Here is a 22,505-nt window from a genome sequence, read left to right on the forward strand (position 1 = left end):
TACTGAACAACAGGTGAAATTATACATTTTTCTATTCTCCCTCTCAGATTTGCATGTTCAACACTGTGTTACTAATTTGTAGAGTTATGTTTGGAAGGTTGGGGTCACAAAAGGGTCTATAGCATTGACTCTGCTCATTCACTATAAGAAACTACAGTCTTTGTATCAAAAATAGCAGTTTATCAAGGCGCTAGATAGATAGTGTGTCGATTTACACTGAGAGCTGCATAGCTGTTTGCTTGTTGAAGCTATGTCATGCTGTGAAGTTGAAGCCAAACAGAGATACAGCCACAAAGGTCTACTTCATTGTAACTACTCTGCAACACAATACTTTTCCTATTAATGCTAGGCATCTTCTATTGCCAGATAAGATGAACTATTGTTTGCATCGTCCTCTTTTCTAGATATCTCCTTTATGTTCAGTGCAAAATCAATGTCTTCTTTTAGGACTGTGGATTTTTGTACTTTTACCACTGTTGTTCATGTAAACCAAAGCGACTTGGATAGTTTGGCCAGAAAGACAAAACAAAATAACGTAAATATTTCTACACTATATCAAAAAATATTCATAACCAGAAATACATCTTTAGATAATCACATTCTACATACTTAGAAAACAAACAATGCTAACATTTGGATGTTCCTTTTTCTAATAATTTTAGTGATGAGACTGATGTTTGGTCCAACACATTTGTATAAAAACCTAAAATACTGGACGATATGATGAAGTACAAAGTACCAGTTGTAGCACCTTGTTAAGAATGGACAGCAACAATCAGTTTGGTTGTGCTAAGCTTGCATTTCTATCTGACAAGTACGAGAGGATCTGAGCGACCTCTGTTGACGCCTCATTTCAGCTGCGTTTCATGGCTTTGCAGTTGTTCCTAGTCTTGAATAAAACAAGATAAGTGCCCAAAGTATCGTTCCAACCATGAGACATTTTTCTGTTAAATTGTTCTCAGTTTAGATGTGTGGTTCCTTGTTACTTCACATGCCTTGTCCATTCTTGAATGACAGTATGGCTGTAGCCCACCCCGTCAACCCACCCCTCTCAAATGCATAGAGTGCTGCAGGAATGAGTCCTATATTCCATGAATAAGTTTGTATCTTTGCACTTCGAGTACCATGGCCCTGAATCTGTGTTTGTTTGTTTTTTTATTTCATGAATAAATTACATCAGTACACACTCACCCACCCAAGAGTTATGTGTCATACAAGTTGTAAGCTTGGTGGTGTTGAAGTTGTGTGTACATGATGTAGTTGGTTTATACCCTAACATTAGCATTTTTCTTCTGGTGATTACATTTAGACTAAAAATGTTCATTGGGGAACAAAACATGTATCATGAACTTTTGTTTTTATAAGAGCTTATTATAATAATCATAAAATGATTGGTAGAATCCAATTGTTTATTTTAAATTTTTTGAGGGAACCAGTGTGATGTTAACATCTGCATTGGCTTAAAAAAACACATCATCCCTGAAGCACTCTATTGATTAATGTGTAAACCAACCCTCATAGAGTATGGGGTCCAAGATTACAAATCAACAACTGACTCTGTCTGACATGTCATAAGGTTTCCATGAAAAAAGTATCACAGTTTGAATGCATTTGTACAAACCTCTTTTTTTCTCTCATTTGTGTGTGTGTGTATGTGTGTGTGTGTGTGTGTGTGTGTGTGTGTGCATGCTCATGTGTGCTGTCTGTGTGCGCAGGTTGTTTGTATGTCTTTTTTGTGTTTTAGTTATAGCCCTTGAAGCAGTACACTCCGTACAGCTTGTGCTTTTTGTCGGGGAAGCCGCTGAACCTGACGGCAGCTTCTGTGGGACTACAGCGCCGGCGAGGGCTGGAGATGGGATAACGGACACTGCCATCGGCCAGCCAGCCAGCGTCACAGCGGTCATAACCCAGCAGCTTCCAGGCGGCATACATCTGGCCAACCTTGGCAATCTCAGCTCCGTCTTTTTGACACGCCTTGACAGCCTCGTCATAGGTCAGCTTAGAGGGATGGATCAGGTAGTAGAACCGGCCTAGGTAAATAGAAAGAAAAGCAGATAAAAACATCACTACGTAATAAAATCTGACAATGAAGCATAATGTCTACAGAAAAGAGATCATGTGTTCAAAAAATAAAAGTCTAAAATCTACTGACGATAATCTTCATATATGCAGATGACACTAATTAGAGAGATGCTGAGCATGTGGCTGCTAAGATGTAATTGAGAATGAAAATAGTGCAAAGTTGCAAAGGTTTTTGGTAAAAGTTGCGAAAAACTTGTGGTGGAATACTCCAGTAACATGCAAAGTTCACATAGTGAGTATATGAACAATCATGCTTACAACACATCTGGTTGTCTGGGCTAATGTCTGGAAAAAAGGAAGTATATCACTGGTCTTGCATATATCAGAAACTTACAGTTGAAGTTTTTTCTACCCTAACACACCTTGAAGCATGCCATTTATAAAATGCAAGTAAAATCAACTGTTGGTTGAATTCCTTTACCTGTAGTCATGACATAGTGCTTGCATTGCAAAAATACACATGTCAAACATAGACACACTCAGGGCAAACTCAGTGAGTAACTTTTCTTTGTTCAGCCAACAGTGGGAATGGTTTGACCCTTCAGCCTTCTGATTTTTATTGGATCATTGTCCTTATGTTAATAATAGTAAACCCAAACACACAGTTAGAGAGTATAGTTATAGTCCTTCACCTTTGTAATGGGAGGTGAAGCAGAAGACATCGTAGTGGTTCTTGTCCTTGTCTCTCAGGCCATAGTTGCGAATGCCCGGTACTGTGTTCTTGCCGCCACATGGTTCTCTAGGGGTGGTGATGGGATATTGAACTGAGCCATCATTCAACCAGCCAGCATTGCACCAGTCCATTCCTCCTCTCCATGCATCATACAGCTGATCGAAGGATGCCACGATGGCATCCTGGTCATTACATGCCCGCACAGCGTCGTAGAAATTGAGGTTGTAGCGACCCAGGCGAGGATAATATGGGAAGATAACCCCTATACAGAGAGTTGTGGGGGAAAAAAGAGAGCAGAGAAAGTGAAATGTTAGATGACCTGCAGTTATTAGATACAACTGGGGCTGCTTGACCTTCTATGTAAAGTGCCTTGAGTAATGTATATTATGATTTGGCGCTATACAAATAAAATTGAATTGAATTGAATCGAATTTATTCATTATGACCTGCTTCTGAATGCTGGACTACCTCTCATCTCAATGCTCCGGAGACTTCTGTGTTGTTGTGAATGTGTCTGTCCACAGAACCTCCTGCTGTGTTGTTCATGTGTGAAGGTCCTGATAAAGTCTGGACCCAATTGTGCAGACGTTCTCCAGAGTTCATGTCTGAGAACTGCTATAGATCCATTCTCTGAGATTTAAATTCAACCCTAATGTTTAACCTAATGACAGAAAGTGAAAGCACATTTCTCTGTATCAGCCTGCTGCCAGCGTTTCAGGTCTCAGGCAGTAATGTCTTATGTCTCTGGCTCCTCTCAGGCATAATGAAGCTGCTCTGACACTTATGCACACTATGCTTACAGAATACACTCCTGACATTCCCCCAAGCAGTCTCTGCTGATGGAGCTAAATTTAGCTTGACTGCAGCCTGTTACAATATAATGACATTAAATTACTTTACCCAAATATCATACCTTCAAGGTCAAGAGACACCACCACTGTTCCATCTTCCAGCCCATCAATTACTTCACATTTATATCTCCCATAATCCTCCAGGGTGATTTCTGTGATGACCAGAGAGGCATCCATGGGTGAAGAGCCTTGTAGGTACACCCGTCCTTGGAAACTGCCATAACTTCTCTTGTGATAATCCATGACAACAAAAACGTCCACCTAGAGCAAGAAGAAGAGTGGTGAGTTCATGATGCCAAGATGCTATGTTCCAAAATTGAGTGCCGGAGATAACTCCATTGCAAAAATGTCAAACATTTACTATGTTTCAGTGAATTTAATAATTTAACTACGGAAGGGGATAAGAATTAAGAAATCCAAAAAATCAACTGGTGAAGACATCTTAAAGTAACAGTGTGTAGAGTTTAGTGATATCTAGTGTTGAAATTGCATGTTGCAGCTGAACGCCCCTCACCTCACCCTCCCCTTCCAAACATGAAAAAGAAACTGTGGTAGCTTCAAAATCTCAAAAGGTGTTTAGTTTGTCCAGTCTGGACTGGTGTAAAAAACACAGCCGCCTCCATAGAGAGGACCCCCTCTATGTAAATATAATAATAAGTATTCTGGGGTAAAAAAAAACTACAATTCATACAATTTAGATGAAACGAACTAGTGAAAACATCATGAGGATTATTCTACATAATAGATCCCTTTCACCTAAATCTTACACACTGGACCTTTAATAAAAAGATCTGCATATAACTTCATGTTAGGCAGAAGAAACAGAGCTCTGTTCAGGCCTAGGTCAGATTCTGGTTAAAATTAGACACAGGGCACATTGATAGATCTGACAAAAAAAAATCAGTTTTTTGGTTGGGCACAAGGGACTTGTCAGTTTTGTCAAATTTAAGTAGATATAGATATATAGATAGATATACAGACTTTTTATTGACAAACGATTATAGTAAAAAAAATATATTGAATTGACATATTAACCAGCAATGAAAACAACTGCTCTACATTAATTGTTTTTACCACAATGTACCACTTAGGCCAAAACAATATGTTTCATTTTTTTGAGACCTGCATTGTTTACGTTCTTCTAGTGCATTGTTCACATTTCAACTGTTGATCAGTGGAAAATCTTCAGTTTTGCTTGTACTGCATTTTTGCATTGTTGCCTGGTCAGCAAGAAAACGCTTGCTAAGAGTAAACAAATTACATTTTGACCATCACTGTTAAATGATTAAAAACACCTCCACTGTCAGTATTAAAAGTTTGTGACATACATGAATACAGGTACAATTTGAGAAATGTATTTAAACATAAAATTACACATATTCAACAATCTGTCACCAATAAGGTAACCACTAACCTCTTTCAGGTAATCTGAGGTCAGCTTGGTCCATTTGATCCTCATCTTGCGGTTGGGTGGCAGTGACTGGTCTCTTTGGATCTTGCAAGGTAAAGTAGCGTTCCCTCCTCGCCTTGACACCACCTTTGACTGTTCTGCCACCACTGAGAGTTGAGGGCCATTTTCTGCAACACAGTGGCACAATCAGAAATCCAAGGCAAATAAACATAAACAATGCATAAATCAATTGCCACTCTTTCTGAACCTATGCTCTCACACACATAGATTTTTCCTTTTGAAATTCAATATATTGTTCTAAAGTATAATTATTAAAGGAATAGATGAACATTTAGCGAATTATCCTATTTGCTGTCTTTATGAGGGTTGTATGAGGGAAATGATATAAATCTCATGTCTGTCAGTTAAGCTATCTAAAGTTTAACAACACTTCCACTTAGTGGAATGGTGTGCTTGTGTGTTTGTGTGTATGTGTGTGTGTGGAGAGAGGAGAGAGAGAGAGAGAGAGCTAGCAGGGGCTGAGTGAATCAATGAGCTGTGTGTACCTTTACAATGAAATAAGACTTTGCCCACTTGAAAAAAGTAGAAAATCAATATTTGTAATGGTGGGCCTAAATAAATGTACTGTACAAAAAATACTATACAGAAAATATAATAAATACATTATTACCAATCAAATGCAAAAATATAAACTGACTGTGTGTGTGCTGGTTGAGGAAACAATCAGAAAGTTATGAGAGATCTCAGTACAGTTTATAGATGAGGCTGCAGAGTGTCACTGCTGAGATGATTCAGGAGCTGAGGCTGAAGAAGCAGTTCAGAGGAAGTGCAAACTCTCATGACCCATTATACACATTGGATCAATGTGCCATTAGCTCCTCAACCAGCTGATCTGACAAACATGCGCATGCTTATGCAGCAGGTAAAGTGACATACTGAGGTGGTCAGGCGGAGCACAAGGAGCAAACCAATCTGAAAACCCCTTGACCGAGGCTGGAAGTCTCAGCAGCATATCACATGCAAATATAAATACTCTTGTGCTATAGGCAATTCATTCATTTTGTATATTTGGTTTTAATTTTAGTTTATCACTTGTTTCCCTGGCAGGCTGTCAGACAGTAGGACATTACTTAACTCCTCAAGGAGATTACATTTATTGATTTGTTTCACCTATCATCGCTGCATAGATCCAAGCTGACGATAAATTGGTGTAAAGAGCTACCGGATTTATAGTTCAACATTTTAGAAGAGTATTTCTGAGCATGAGCTGAGAATACCAGTGGATAGGCTTCCAGTCTAAATGTATTTCAAATTCAAATGAACAAATAAAAAATTGGGAAAAGAAAATGTTCCAGCTACCACTTTCATCTGAATATTAGGAGTTGGTAAACAATGGGTGGAGCCAAGCCTCCAGATGTTGCCATTTAACCACGGCAGAGGAAGCTGAGCTGAGTAACAGAGTTGCAGTCAAAGCTGAAATGATGAAAAACCATGTGGAAACCTGATGTTTATCTTAGTTTATGTGTTTATGTGTTAAAAATGTGAAAAATTTGAAAAATGTTACAATCTTATTATTCCACACAGATCTGATGTGATGATTGATGTTTAAATTACATGATTCATACACATCAGTGTGTTTCCAATTGGTACTTTATTTATCTGTAATTATAATAAATAAAGTAGGGTTATTGTTAACCCTAACCCTAACTCCATTAGAAACAATGCTTTGTTTGTTCAGTGTTTAGTTCTATAGTAATTTTTGAGAGTAATTTAGTTTACTATGTTGGTAGTAGTTGGTAATTGGCTTGTTTTCAATGTTTGTTTGTTTGTTATTAATTAGATAATACTCCAGTTATTAGTTCATGAGTTAGTTAATTGGTTTTCAGGCAGGGTACACCCTGAACAGTTTGGGGTTTTTTTGACTGGGGGAGGAAGCTCTAGAGGAAACCCCCACAGGAAGGCTCCAGGCTGGAAACCAGTGAGACAACAGTACTACCCACTGCACTACTGTGCCACTCGTACATAACAACATTGAGCTGGGCACATATACATAACCGCAGGATTCTTTATAGTTTTTTTATATTGTTGTCCTAAATATTTGGGTTTAGTACACAAAAAATCTTTTTCACAATAACTAAAATGCACAAAAACATTTTCACGTGTATGTCCCGTCCTTGATAGCCAAATGAGATAGACAATCCATATCTCACTGAGCCAAAAATCCCTCACAAAGCAGCCTTATCAGCGAGCCACAGTGGCACTACACTGATAAACTGAGGAAACAAATGACACTGCAGAGTGACTGTCATGAACGAAACACAGAAAACAATACTGGAAAAGGTCTAAAAATATTTTCTTACAATTCAGTTTTATTTTTATACAGCCAACTAATATAATATAATGCAAAATCTTAGAAAAAGTGGCTCTGCGACCGGAATAGTTAAAGCTTGCTTTAAAGAGGAAGAAACCTCCAACAGCAGCAAAGTGAACGTCAACTCACCTGTGACATAGATGGTTCGGGAGTGCTCCAGTTCAGGGTACAGAGTGTCTAAGTCTTTGTCTGCTGCACTCAGAGAAATCAAAACACAGATCAGCACAGGAATCATCTTCAATCACCAACTGGGGTCTGATCACTGCAGAGACACAAAGAGGGAGGGTGGGGGTTAGAGTTCAGCATGTACAGTAACATGACGCTGAGTTTCCCTTTAGTTATATCACATGTCAGTGCAAGACACAGAAAAAGGAAAGTTATTCATTTTGTAAGGATGGTCTGCATGCAGCTCAGCTCAGCTCAGTGCGATACAGTGTTTCTCTCTGCAGTGCTGTTCCTCCTCCCGACAGCGCTTTGGTTTCTATGGCAGAGCAGAATATCCTGCACCCTTCACATTGAGCATATCTGCAGCTAAAAAAAACACAACATCTCACATTTTTGTTACTAAGTTGCAAAATATTCTCAAAACACAAAAAAATGACACAAAATGAAAGAAAACACAACTTGTCCTTGATGCACAAATCGGACGTCCCATGTGAGGCTACACATTACACAGGACTACCCATGATGGAAACACACTGAATAACACAACAATGCAAACACACAGCATGAGTATATACTGTACATACTGTGCAATAAATATTCTGTCATCCAGCAGCGCGAGGAAGCAGCATGTCCCAATGACACTGACAGTCCACAACTTCAGTGAGAGACTGTGCCACAATGCAGCGTCACCCCCACACCTTGAGCTTCATTCACTCTAACACACACACACACACACACACACACACACACACACACACACCCACACACACTCATTCACTGCAGTCCATCCTCTACACACACACACACACACACACACACAGAGCAGGATTCACAATCTAAGGGGTGTGTTTTATGGAACTTCAGGGATGCCAGTAATGAAACTAAATTGTTTAATCGAATGGAGATAACATTTTCTGTTTGTGTATGATGTTTGAAAAAAGAAAATCTAATCAAAACTCAATAATCAAACATTCATCTTCATGTGTTCATGGTCGCCGTATACTCTTTTGGCATTTACCACCTATAGGCAGTCAGCCTTGGTTCATGACAGGGGTGGGAGACATCTCTGGGCTGCATGCAGCCTGTGACAGTTCACAGATACACAAATATAGCATTAATATATAGCATTAATAGCTGGTGCATTCATGTGGTGTTAGAATAATCAGAAGTATGAGTTTCCACCTGGGAATGTGAATGTGACAAGAGTCTTTACTTAGTCAGATCCAGTTTTGTAATCGACTTTATAAGCGAACTTTTCAAAAATAATCTATGTTAAATGTCACCTTCAACTTCATTTAAATATTGGCAGCCCTGGACTTCCATAGAGTGTAAGGTTTGTGTGTGAGTTTGGTGATAGTATGCGTGTGAGGGGCCAGTCATTTGGATTTGGTTTGATCCCTTCTACAATTCCCCCTCCCACCCTTATCATCATTCACCCCCCTCTCCAAAATGCTGATGCGCCGTACCCCGCCCACCAGGTGTAGCTCCCGCAGTCAGCAGAATAACCCTGCAGCGCACGCACACACGCACGCACACACGCACGCACACACACATCACTCTTTACCCCTCCCTGCCTGAAAATAGTCATTACGCATACCAGGATGGGGTGATAATGCCTTGGAACGTGGGAGTGAGTGGGGAAAGATGTGATGTGTCCTTTTTGAAGAGGAGAAAAAGTTAGAGTCAGACTGTTCTCTGCAGGACATGCACCCAGGGAGCAGGTGATGTGTGAAATGAGGATAGAGGGAGGTGAAGCCACACAGATACAGCAAGAAAAAAAGTCTACAGCAGGGAGGGAGGGAGGGCTGAGAGGACTCTGCAGCAGCAAAAATGATGCAGGGGAATCAAAGTTTCAAGCTCTATTAGCTCCATTAACAGTTGTTAACTTAGACATATTGAACTGTTTGTCAAGGAGAACCAACACATGTATAAGACATCATCATTATGTGTCGCTGCGTGTGTGATCTCTACAAAAGGTCTACATGTGTCCTCCAGAGTGACATCATTCCTCGCCCTCCATCTGTGTGGAGGGTAAACAAGGCCAGGTCTTTAAAGTCCTGGTGTGTGTGTGTGTGTGTGTGTGTGTGTGTGTGTGTGTGTGTGTGTGTGTGTGTGTGTGTGTGTGTGTGTGTTTGAGGACATATGTCTGGATCAGTTTGTGTCTGCAGGGCATTACCCATGAGGCACTCTGAGGGAAATGTTTTTGGCTGCGTATGGGCCTCACATTTCTCATGACCCCAGCCATCAGACTTGTCAAGTTGTATTATTCATTTATTTAAGAGAATTTTTTGCCATTTGACCTTCATTGATAGAATAGTAGAAATGTGAAATGGGAGGAGAGAAATGCGGAAGACACACAACAAAGGGGCTGTTTGGAACCAAACCTGTGGCCACTGCATGTGTAAGTGTCAGAATGCCAAGATTTATTTCATTTACCAGTGGAGATTCAAATGGATTACACTAGGGTTGGACAATTTAACAGATAGATTCCATCGTCAGTAGTTTTTTTTGGTGATTTGTCATTATATTTTTCTGATAAGACGGTCTGCCTCTGATAATTAACTCAACTGTATACATGATCCTAACTGGTGCTTATCATATGTCATATAAAATGTTATATATATTAATACATATTCATATATTCATTCCTCCCTCCATAGCGGTGAGATCCGATAACAAGTGGTCACAACTCACCATATTTGCATTCCCAGGTACTGGCTTGCTTGCATGCTCACACACATGCACAAATATAAAATCAATCAATCATAAAATCAAGTACCGTCTCAGTGGAGACGAAAGTTCGATTACAAAGCCAAAAGCAATAGATAGATTATTCAGATGTCCAGTTCTCAACACTCCAAGTGTTACATTTATCAAATTAGTATAAAACATATGGGAAATAGTTAACACTTCAAGATAAAGAACAAGTTGACTCACAATGGGAACTACATTACTCCAGTGTCAGATTATCATACTTGCTCAACTTGCATGAACATTGCAAACATTTATGTTCACAAGCCAAGCATAATCTCATATCTCAAAAATCTCATATCTCAAAAAAACAAAAGGAGAGCAAGAAAAATAAAACATCTCTCTCTCTCAGATGAGATCAGACTCGGTGATTGGCAAAGTTGGAAATATTTTGCAGTTAAAGCTGAAGTAATCTATTGTCCTACAAAAAACAGTGGGACCGCACCCAGTCCCTAACTGCCAAGTAAGTAATTGGATCTGTGAAGAGGCCAATTCAAACACATGCACCTACACACATCAATACTGTGGTGAGAGAGATTTTTTTGATAGGACAACAATTTGAGTATTCACAGAGTGTATATGCTGGCATGTTTGCCAGCATATACACTGTACTATAATATGGACTGCTATGAAATTTTGTACTGCCATTCATGTTTTCTGGAGGATGAATCCATGTGACTTTGGGGTTGGAAATTCCTACTAGTGCCATCATGGGGTGTCATTTTTTTGGTGTTAAACATCTTTTCCAACATGAATGTTTCCCCCAGAGAGAACTGTAAAAACCTTTGGTAACTGAATTTGTCCAATAGTTTGGTTTATGACCAAATACCTGCAGATTTAAGCTCTCAATCATCCTCAGCTGTATACTAACTGTATCCCAATTGAGGAACCGCCTCCTTAGGCTACAGAAGAATAAACCTGCATTCCATGTGAATTGTCCACAGCTAAATATAGTACTGATCGACATTCAGCAAAGTTTGCTGTCTATTGTAGTGTAAAATGATCTAAAACTGATGTACTATGTTGTAGGACATTCAAATATTACAGTAATCACAAAGCAACCCAGTGCAAAAAACTACAGTTCAGTAAATCCCCTTAGACTTATTCTCAATACTGACCATATTTGGTAGTATATTTAAAGACTAAAACATGTAGTACTATAAAGCAAGAACACAATGCTTCACAGAACATGATATTTCTTCACATTTGTAGTTACCTCTTGTGCAACTATTTTCATACAGGTGTCACAGCAATATCATATTTACAATGTAAATGTATGTATATGTATTTATAATGTGGCTGCTTTGTAAGGTCAATAGGGTCCAAGATATTTAAAAAAAAAACATTATCATGAAATAAATATATAAATGTCATTTACTGGCAAAAAATTGACCATAACAAATGTTAGAATGTGTTCTCACAACAGCCACAAGGGTCAAACTAAATAAAACTGCTCTCACACTGAGGTCAAATAAAACCTATTGGCAGCTGGGTCCTTCAAGGGGTTTCAACATGTATTTGTACTCTCCTGCTGCCTGCAATCACTTATGAATCATTCCATTAGGGTGCACAGTCAGTATGTTAACATGTAATCCTTTGAGTTTGGTTGTCAGTGTGTGTTCAATGTAAATATGTAGGCTGTTTTAAATAGTGGATCTACAGGATTTTCAAAAGTAGAAACACCCCTTTAAACACACTTTTAGACTGAGGCAATCAACCTCTCAGGTTAAACCATCAAAACGAAATACAGCTGGCACCAACCACAGAGTTTCCATTCCTTGTTTGGTTATGCTCTTGTATTGAGTCGAGAATTTATGTTAACACCAGAAAAGCAATTCTGCTTGGTAATATGGTCCATTAGAGCCATGTTTATACGACCTTAAACCTCCTCTCCAGATGATAAACACTGAGCTCTTTCAGACATTAATAGCTCAATAACATTCTGCAAGATAACTGTACACATGACAACGAATCAAAGTTTTGTTGTTCTTTTTTATCTTAACAAAAGACACATTAAATGGGCATGCCCCGGATTTTATATGTGAATGTACATGCCCTGTTTCGGGGCTTGGTGTTTTAAAGACCCTAATGTTAATGTGTGTCCTGTGAAAACAGAAAGCTATAGAGAGAGTCGTCATGAACCAATAGCACTGAATGTGCATCACGCCGTTGTAGCAGAGTTGACAGTGAGTAGCAGCTCAACACTAAAAGTTGTGACGAAAGCCCTCAGTTGTCGAGGACTTCTCGCTACCACATTCACCTTATTCCTTGTACACCAGATGATGTGGCAGGATTTATAGTCATTGGGAGGGATTTAAAAATTCCAGACAGCAATATTATTGGACACAGAATAAATAAATGCTTCAGAGTCCAGGATCAGGCATCAAACAGTTGAAAGTGGACATAACAATTTTATATTGGTTTTATAACTTTTTATGAGATATAAGATATATTGATATATTCATTTCTTATTAGATAAATCTACAGTTAAGACAGAGACACAGAATTAAAGCTCGAAACATTTTCATGGTGCCTTAAAAAATGTAGCTGGGATTGTCTATTGTACTAAAATTGCTATCAAGATACATTATGGGAAGAGTAAGAAAATGTTATTAGACCTTGATTACAGTCATACAGACTGAGTATTCCCCAGTATAAGGTAAATGGTCTGTATTTATATGGCACTTTTCTAGTCTTGATGACAACTCAAAGTGCTTTACAGTAAATTCTTTGAGAGCATTCACCCATTCACACAGTGCATCTATGGACAGCACTTTTTTTGTATGAGGGGTAATTTGGGGTTCAGTATCTTGCCCAATGAGACTAGGGCGTGCAAGTGGGGAAGATTGAGGTTCAACTCCCAACCCTCTGGTTAGAGGACGACCGCTCTACCGCCTTAGCCACAGCTGCCCAAAGGTAAACCCCTCCCTCCACCTTTGTAAAAGCCTGATGCTGGTTTGATGGTTTTAATGAGTGAGTAAAAAACACCACAACACCATGTCACCATTAGAAGCTTGTAGGTCTAACGTAAGACAGGGCAGATGCATGGAAATTCAAAATTCACTACTGGCCATTTGTTGTGAATGAGTTTGCGCTCACTTCAAGTGCATGTTTCTGAAGTAGCAGCCAAGTTCAAAGATTCTCAAATGTAACCTCTTGCACCAATCAGTGTGTTGCTTCAGAGAAAGATTGAAGAAAGGAATTCCGAGCAGTGTAGAGAAAACATTTCCCAATGCACGCTGAGGTTACAGTTGGGACATTTCTCTGGTTGACTCGCAAATATTTTTAGGGCAAATAAAACATTTGCTCAGCTGAGGACCATATTCATCTCACACACCCTCTTCTCATGTTAACTCTGAGGTTACATCCATTTTAATATGTTCATTTTAAAAGGCTGTTTTAAAACTAACACAGACTCTGTCTACATGAGCATTTTAGGTCTGCATCAGCAATGATCCCCAAAAAATGTAACAATAAAACACAAATTTTACAATAGTTACAATAAAACCTTTAAACAGCAGCGTTATCGGGGATAATTTGGGCTACAGTGTCTTGCCCAAAGTGCCAGGGATCAAACCACCAACACTTCTGGTTAGAAGACAACCTGCTGTATCTCATCAGACACAGCCCCTGGCACAAATATTTGATATATGTACTTCAAACTCATCAAGTTCTTCAGTTTCTAGCAATACTTGAGAACATTCCTCAGGCTATTGCCAGATGAAGCTGCAGAGAGTGATGAGTGGCTACTTGACCCCCACAAAACGTCCCTCAGAGGAACAAGAAATTATGTGTGAAACGTCAAAAACCTTAGAGTATAGTTGGAGGCCCAGGAGGACATGATATAGAGGAACAATGACTAATGACTGTAAGACCTGATCCAATGAAACCAGACGTTCACTAGCAATGGTGTGGAGTACATCTACTCAAGTACTGTGTGATTATTCACCTGTTGTGAAGAGAAATTTGAACTGATGAAGCATATTTTCCAACATTATCATTTTACAGATTTTATCATTTTATATTTTGCAACAATAAAAAATATGAATTAATAATCTGAATAATTATGAGCAACTTTACCTTTGAAAATGAAGGTGTTGAGCAAATCAATGGCAATTAATACTTAATAATACTTAATACAAAGACTCTAAGCTTGTCCAAAATGCTGCAGCATGTGTCATGACAAGAACCAAAAAAAGAGATCACATTTCTCATAGCTCATAGTACCATATCACACCACTAGAGCACTGCACTCCCAGAAATCAGGCTTACTTTCTGTGGAATCATCTCCCAGTTTCTGTTCAGGAGGCAGATACCCTCTGTATGTTTAAGAGTCGGCTTTCCTATTTGATAAAGTTTATAGTGAGAGCTGCTTCAGGTCTGTCTTCGACACCTCTTCATTTTTCTGCTATATATGCCTAGATTGTTGGGGGACACAAGACACAAGACACATGCCAGACAGAGCTTCTCTGTCTAAATGATTACAACTACATTGTCATTCCCAGGAGAGGGATCACTCACAGCTCTCTCGGAAGTTTCTACAATTTTCTTTCCTGCTTAAATGTTTTTTTGTTAGTTGTTGTGTTTGACCCAAAATTGACCAATTCCTGATGTCACTACAATTACAACGATTCATGTACTGGCAATTGTGATTAAAAAGAGCAAACCATAGAACTTAGCCATTACAGTAATTGACCAAAAGGACATTTTTGACCATGACATTGACGTTTAGTAAAAGGTCACCAGCACTTGATTGATGGAACTTTACTAATAATAAACTCCACGAGCTGCTAGAGAGACATGGAGATAACAGCACAAGTCCAGTCACGCTGAATTGTTGTAAACTGTTGTTAATGTCAAAAACGACAGAGTGTAAAGAATTAAAAAACCTGGGTAACTGTATTGAGTGTTTGACGAGTTGCATAGCACATGGACAAAGAAGCAAAATGATGACAAAGGAGCACAAAATCACTACAAAGACACACAAATCACCCAAAAAGACACACAAAACAACAAGGAGACATGAAATAACCACAAAAAGACACAAAATGACCACAAAGAGACATAAAACAACCACAAAGATATTCAAACAACAAGGAGACACAAAATGACCCCTGTGACATGAAACAACCACAAGGAGACATGAAATAATAACAGAGAGACATTTTCAATCACAAAGATACACAAATCAACTACAAGGAGACATGAACTCACCACAAACAGAAATGGAGCAGACAATGATGTTGTAGTCGGTGTAGTAGATTGAGACAAAAATCTACTACAAAGACACATAAATTCACCACAGAAATATAAACCCACCACAAAGACTCAAGTCATAACTACAAAGAGACACAAATTAACCACAAAGAGACACAAAATGACCACATAGCCACACAAAACCAGCAAAATGGTTTGTGTCTCTTTCAGACGTTCTTTCAGGGTCTTACTTCTTACATGCACATGGGGCCTGTGTGTGTGTATGTGAGGAGGGTTCAGGCACTGTTAGATGATCTGACAAGCACTTTGTGGGATGACTGTGGAATAGATATTTGACATCACATTTACACAATTACAGATAAACACAAAGTAAGAGATAACACAACATTTCAAAGAGGCTGTTCTGGTTGTGTCATGTACCCAGTAATGTAGTGCTGTCTAGGTGATATCTATCTGATATGACGTAAATACTCTGGAGAACATTTCAGGTCACCCAGCTGACACTGATACTCCTGTTAAACAGATAAGACTGTCACTGCAGAGATTCAGCTAATCGACACATTTCTTCTTTTAAAACAGGTCACAAATGTTTGGTCAAAACTCTGCATGTAAGCACAAGAACAAGGTAAAAATAAAGGACTACTGTGTCATTCTTTAAATAAACATGGAAACTGCCTCTCTCCTGTCAAACACAGGCACTACATTCTAGTGTGTGATGAGGCATTTCCTCTACTCACAACGCTTTTCTGTGAGCTGCTCCCAAGTAGATGGGAAGTGATGCAGGTAAGAGGCTAAATTCAGCATCTGACCGGGAACACCCTGCTATTACATGTTGTAGGATCACATGCTTTGGAAAAGTAGGCCGACGTAACCACGCATGCAGACATTTGTTAAAAGCTTGTACTGTATGTGTTTGTATGTATGTGGGTGGAGTATCAGCTGTACACACAGCCTGGGTTATTCATAAATAGCCCAGTATGTTTTCTCACTGAACAGCGCATGTATTTTCCTCAGTGGTTAAAATGGCGGGTTCAAACCAGTCCACCGCCTACCCACCGTTTTTTTACGTCACCGTCACACCACCTTGGCTGCTACAAAGACTCCTTAGTCTGAAGCACAGAAGTTCTGTGATGGCAGGTTCCGTGGCCAGTGCAAAAACAAGAATCAGGAAATGTTTTAAGGGCTCTAATGACCAATCAGCACCCTCCATATGATTTCTTCAAATGTAACGGCAAACTTCTTTTCCATTCAATAGTGAATGTCACCCAGTAACAAGTATCAAAGCTATACCTCCATTGTTTCTAAAACTATTAAAACACACCTGTGAGCCACACCGCTCTAGGTGACATGTTCCCTCATCACCGTTAAGACTCAACATAGTTTAGTATGACTCACTATGTCTCAGGCACACACACGCACAAATTAAGTAAAGGTTCCAAACCTATTCACCTGAACTAGTGATGCCAAACCAACATAACTGTGCAAAGATAAATGAAGATCTGAAAATTGGTCCATGTATGTTGGAAAAAAAATTCAGAAATGTAAAAACTTTTTGAAAGAACAAATCCTTAAAAAACTTTGCAGACATAGACAATCCTATTGCAGTCTGTTATTTCACAGTTGAGTTGACTACACCCGCTCCTCAGAAGTTTGACCACACATTTGTGAGCTTGTGAATCACATTTTGGCAGCGTTGTCCTGCAGCTCGGATCTAAAGTCCTACACTGATGTATGGTCAGGGTCCTGGAGGCAGAGCCATTTGCTCCTAACCTTTTGTTTGCTCTCTGCTGAAGTACAGTCCAATCACATATCATATACAAGGTTATTTGAGACTGACAGACCGCTCCACCTATGACGGATGTGTTTTGGATGCAGCATCAGATTTAGCCCATACATAACAATCAATTACTCTGATACAGTTGGAAATGTCTGAATGTTGACTCCAGCCAAGACATATTAGCCATTTAATTCAGCACCAGCTGCTGCTCTGTGGCTTGGGCTCTTTTGATCGTGCTAGTAGGACACCTTAAAAATGTTGTCCACCAGTGGAGTCCAAAGTGAAACATCCCAACAATTACATGATGGATTATTGTTCCATTTTCTTCAGACATTCATGCTCCTTTAAGCATAATTTTTGAGTTATGGCAGTTGGTTAGTAGCAGTCTACACGTCCTTCACTTCATCTCCACTAATATTTCAGTATACAGGGACAGATTAATTCCCATCTAAACAGTAAAATAATCCTGTCCTCAACATAAAACCTCTGAATTTCTCAATGATGCCAGCAGAGCATGTAGACCAGACATTCTTTTAGGATATATGACACTCGAAGGGCCGACGGTCTCAACCCGTCACCCTCCTCTCATCCCTCACCTCTCTCCCCATGAAGGGTAGGGAGGTTATTTACAACTTTTGGCCTCACTGAAACGCTTCGCTGTGTCTTTTAACTGCCTTCCTTCCTTCTCCTTCTCCCTGAGGGGAGCCATACAGTTAACGTTAATCTGTATCTTTATCCCAGAATGGTTGAGTGTTTTGAAGATGGAGACAGCTGTGTATGCAGGGTTCTTTATGCCCCTTTTCATAGTGTCAGAGGGGAAAGCCAGAGGTTAGGGTTCAGTACTGGTCACAGTGTTATGTGTGATATGAAACAGGTTCATACCATGAGCTTATGGGTTACACCTCTTTTCTCTCCTCCATGGGTTTCTTGCATTCTACAGATGACTAGAAAAAAATGCAGTTCCCAAGACTTTCCCAAGAGATGAAGTCAAGAGATGCTTAGTATAAATACTGGAAATAGTTGGAAACAGCTAGCTTGGCTCTGTCCACTGTAGGACTAAATGACTGTGTCTCAATACGGGAACCGCATCCATCAGAAAACACATTTGTACACCAATTACATCACAGCTGCGTGACTAGGCTATCCCAGTTCCTCCAAATGTGGCCGACAAATGTGTCCTACCAACTCTGATCAATGGAGGCAATGGAGACACTCTTATCAAACTTTGCTACAACATGAGGAAATACTGCATTTCAGGAAGTTTTGACAACAGCTAATTATTCTACACTTCTACACTAAGTGTGTATGTTCTTGGAAATGAAGGAACATGTCATCAAATGTAATAGTTGTATTCCAAACAGTCTAAACAGTATACCTGCTAAGCAGCATGTTAAAAATGTGTCTTGTTGTTGGTGCTTTACAATTGACTTGCAATTCAACTAATATAAAATATGCTCTATAGATCATTCTGGCTTATTTCATATTTTGCCTGGGTACAGTAGGTTTGGCCATCAATCAGTCAGTCTTAATAACATGGTGCTAACCAAATTAATAATTGAGATATGAATGATGTCTGACACTCGGTAGACAATCTAACAAATAACAGTGGACAAGTAGCATTGTGTTCAGAACCCAGACAGCAGTGTTTTGTTTTTAGCAGCCTCCGCTACACCTCTACACTTGCGCCTTGTTAAATTTGTTCTGTATGCATCTTCTCCCTATAAATAACTGTTTTTGCTTCATTTATTTCTTTACAGGAGAAAGTTCAGAAAACGTGTCCTTGAGTGTTTGCAACACAAATAGTGGTGAAGACGCACACACACAAGTTGCCTTCAAAGGTCCAGCCGGTGGCAAACACCTTATTCAACACAACGGAAAGTTTTATTCATGAGGTAAATACAGAGACCTCTTCTTGATTAAAATTGAAATCCACACATCCCTGCACACAGCAGAAAAACACACAACACATGTTGATGTGACCACACAGCCACAAATTCATTGAACCTGTTGTTTTCTACTCACCACTAATTTACACTGATTGAAGTTGACTGTGCATGTGTGCATGTCACTGCACAGAATCAACCTTCTTTTCATTTGGGGGGTAGTTTGACATAATGACATGAGCCACTGCAGCCCACAGTCTGTATGTGTGTGTGTGTTTGTGTGTGTGTCTGTGTGTGCATGTGTGCGTGTGCTTGGTTGGTGAGTGGGTGTGTGTGCTTGTGGGTGTGTGCGTGTGTGTGTGTGTGTGTGTACGTGCGTGCATGTGCTGGGTTGGTGTGTGCAGGGGTAATGGGTGGGGGTCAGGGTGGAGCCGCCAAGTCTAAGCCAGCACACAGAGAGGGGTTGTTGGGCTGAGTGTCGTTCAGCCCTGATGTTCTCGACTCCAAATCTCTTGGGCTCAACTGCACAATATGGTTCGACCACAACTATGTTTACTCTCACAAATATGATCGTCTGCACTGATGGATGACAAGCGCATGAGTGAGTTTGAGGAAAGAAAATGCAACCTCAGTTTATAGAGGAAGTTTGATACTACAGTTGTCTGTATTTTAATGGACGCTGATTCTCTGGCAACAGCCTAACAAATCAATTAAATCAACTGAAAAAGTGTCAATGTAAACAACCTAAACATTTAATGTAGAGGATGCAGCTATTCAAACTTTGAGTGGCTTGGACTTTACCTTTAGGAAACTACCTGGGTATAAACTAAATGGGTCCCTAATGTACTATATTATTTAGTTATACATGAAACATTATAAAACATAATTCTTTCAAAAAACGTTCTCTCTTCAATTGAAAATAAAATTAGGTTTATAAGTTTTACTTATTAAAGTTTTGCTGTCACATAGCACACAGTGACATCGACAGCTGTTTACTTACAAGTCTTGCAAAGAGCAACAAGCAATGCTAATTCTTCAGGGGAAACTGGACAGTCACAAGACAAGCAAATAATATATGAGGGATACAAGATAGAAATAGAAGCAAAACAAGAGTTAACATTTCCATTGCTTTCCAAACCTCTGGATACACGTCTCGATGAGTAAAGGCATGAAAGTTTGATGCTGAACTTCTCTGATAGAACAACTCTGATAAATTGGTAAAGTTGTTGATGCTAAAATCGACTATGAAGCAAACATAAAAACGTATAAAGCCCCTTTAGAGGTGCCCAGTGAGTTTCTGTAGACAGTTATATTTCCAGTGTTTGCCACCACAACAAATTGTATTTTAGATTTTTAATGGACATTATTAGTTTCCTCATTAAACCTCATATTTTTTCTATGAAACAATGGTAAGGCAAATTTTAAAAACTGTGCATTGACACTTTTTCTTCCATTGCTTATTACTGGGCTTGTTAATGTTAATGTATGACACAAGCAAACAGGCAACCACTTGTAAAACACAAAGTTCAACCAGTGGTCAAAAACTCTGCGAGGTACATCTCAGTAAAAGTCTTATGAGTATTAATGGTTATTATTGTTTTCATAGTTAATCTAGAATGTATATTTATTTTCAGTTTGTCCTCACATTCGAGAAGATGGGCTCATCAACTCTTTGGCACTTTTCATTGAAAACTGGCATAAACTGTGAATCCATTATCATAAGTGCAGCTGTTGCCATGAAAAGCCGCAGAGAGTTTGTTGCCTACAGTCCATAAACATCTTAAGCAGCACTTTAATGTTGTAACTATACAGCTGGAGCCAATTGTAATTACTTTAGAAATTTGATATCATTTGTTTTAAATGGATCATATGCTGTAAAATCATAGTAGAACATTATAATACTTAAGTAAAGTACCAAAACATTGAGTGCCTCCACTGCAATCAACATCATCAAACTTGCAACGTTGAAAAGGTGAGAAAAATGGAAAAAGGAAGTCACCTGTGAGGAGGACCTTTTCCTTTAAATCTAATATGGTGGTGGAAGTACATATCAAGATGTGTGGATCAACTCAAAACCAAATACTACACAGCATGACGAGACTTATTTTTGCAACAGAAAGAGCCAAAAGCTTGGATCACAGGGGCATCAGTCAGGTCTGTTTTGAGACTTGTCCTTTAATCACTTGACCTCAACTCTATCTCACATACAATCTCTGGTTTGCACAAAATTGCTTATGTAAACAGAACAAGCTGAGCATCAATCCACAGAAATCCATGATTTAAACCATCTACTTCACAGGCTATCAACAAATATTGGTTGACTATTTTTAATCAGTGATATTGTGTATGATTTAACTACAAATGTAATTCATTTATTGTATATGTATTTATAAAGTATGTAGCAAAGCTGCTCTTGGACTATTGCAAATATTAAGATTGTGATGTGATGTGGTGTTATGTATTGGTTTTCACAGTGTCTTCTTTTGGAGTTGTATAACATTATATATTATTCTTTCAAATGTTTTCAGACTGTGATTATGAGTTACTCACAAAACTGTGTTACATGGCACACATCTCAACTGTGGTTCTCAATTGTGACTAAAAACATTTACTGGTCAGTAAATATGTCCATCCCCTTTCTATAGCAAGCAACAGACGTCCAACAAGAGAGGGACACCAATTTCTTGTAAAGCTTTCTTTACAGAACTATCTCTACTTTTAAATAACAGAAAAATCGTACTTTACCTTTGTCAGTGCGTTGCGCTGCGGTGAAAGTATTAAACTCTCCAGCGGTGCGGTCTGAAGCGCAAAGCGATTACGCACGTCAAGGTAAGAAGAAGCAGGCGGTGTAGATGTTTTCCGTCTCTTGGCAGATCCGACTCCTCTGAGAGTAAGCGGTGTGTGGCACAGAGCTGCGACCAGACTCACGCCTCCCTGCGTCTTTGTGTTTTTTTATGCACAGGGATGAGAGGAGGCTGCGCTCTACCCTCCGCCAACACGCTGCAAACTGTGTGTGTTGGAAACTCCTGTCCGATCTGCAGGTGCGTATCTGAAGGTTTATACCTGGACTTAGATGTGCAAGATGAGACTCAGATGATCCTTTCTGGCCTATGTCGCAGGGTTTGGCAATTTGCCCCACATCACTGCAGTGGGATCCACGGGACTTGAAGTGCATCTGCGGTTTTCGGGTTGTTGTTTTGTGACACATCTCAACAGATGCATCACACCCATTTCAGGCAAAGTCTCAAACAATGGAGGTTCACAGTCCCGGTTGCTCAATATATAATGGCAAGCTTGATTTGGAGAGTGGTTGTGCTTCTAGCT

At 39.4% G+C, this 22,505-nt stretch overlaps 1 protein-coding gene across 1 annotated transcript; it reads right to left on the bottom strand.

Annotated features, from left to right (window-relative positions):
* Nucleotides 1–1,136: 1,136 nt before the first annotated feature.
* Nucleotides 1,137–22,134, bottom strand: LOC109625990 (hyaluronan and proteoglycan link protein 1). Its single transcript, XM_069514096.1, has 6 exons — nucleotides 21,927–22,134; nucleotides 7,518–7,650; nucleotides 5,021–5,184; nucleotides 3,669–3,867; nucleotides 2,715–3,017; nucleotides 1,137–2,030 (listed from the first exon to the last, which is right to left on the bottom strand). Exons 2-6 carry the CDS (start codon nucleotides 7,621–7,623, stop codon nucleotides 1,741–1,743), a joined length of 1,062 nt encoding a protein of 353 aa, XP_069370197.1. The 5' UTR covers nucleotides 7,624–7,650; nucleotides 21,927–22,134; the 3' UTR covers nucleotides 1,137–1,740.
* Between the last annotated feature and the right edge of the window lie 371 nt (nucleotides 22,135–22,505).

Source organism: Paralichthys olivaceus, chromosome 18, assembly GCF_024713975.1.
Source record: "Paralichthys olivaceus isolate ysfri-2021 chromosome 18, ASM2471397v2, whole genome shotgun sequence".
Taxonomy (NCBI): Eukaryota; Metazoa; Chordata; class Actinopteri; order Pleuronectiformes; family Paralichthyidae; genus Paralichthys; species Paralichthys olivaceus.

Excerpts from the sequence above, each read along its gene's own strand:
- LOC109625990 (XM_069514096.1), bottom strand. The coding sequence starts at position 7,623 with ATGATTCCTGTGCTGATCTGTGTTTTGATTTCTCTGAGTGCAGCAGAC. Across the intron at positions 5,185-7,517 it reads CCGAACCATCTATGTCACAG|AAAATGGCCCTCAACTCTCA; the intron begins GTGAGTTGACGT and ends ACTGTGTTGCAG. Across the intron at positions 2,031-2,714 it reads CTTCACCTCCCATTACAAAG|GCCGGTTCTACTACCTGATC; the intron begins GTGAAGGACTAT and ends CTATTTACCTAG.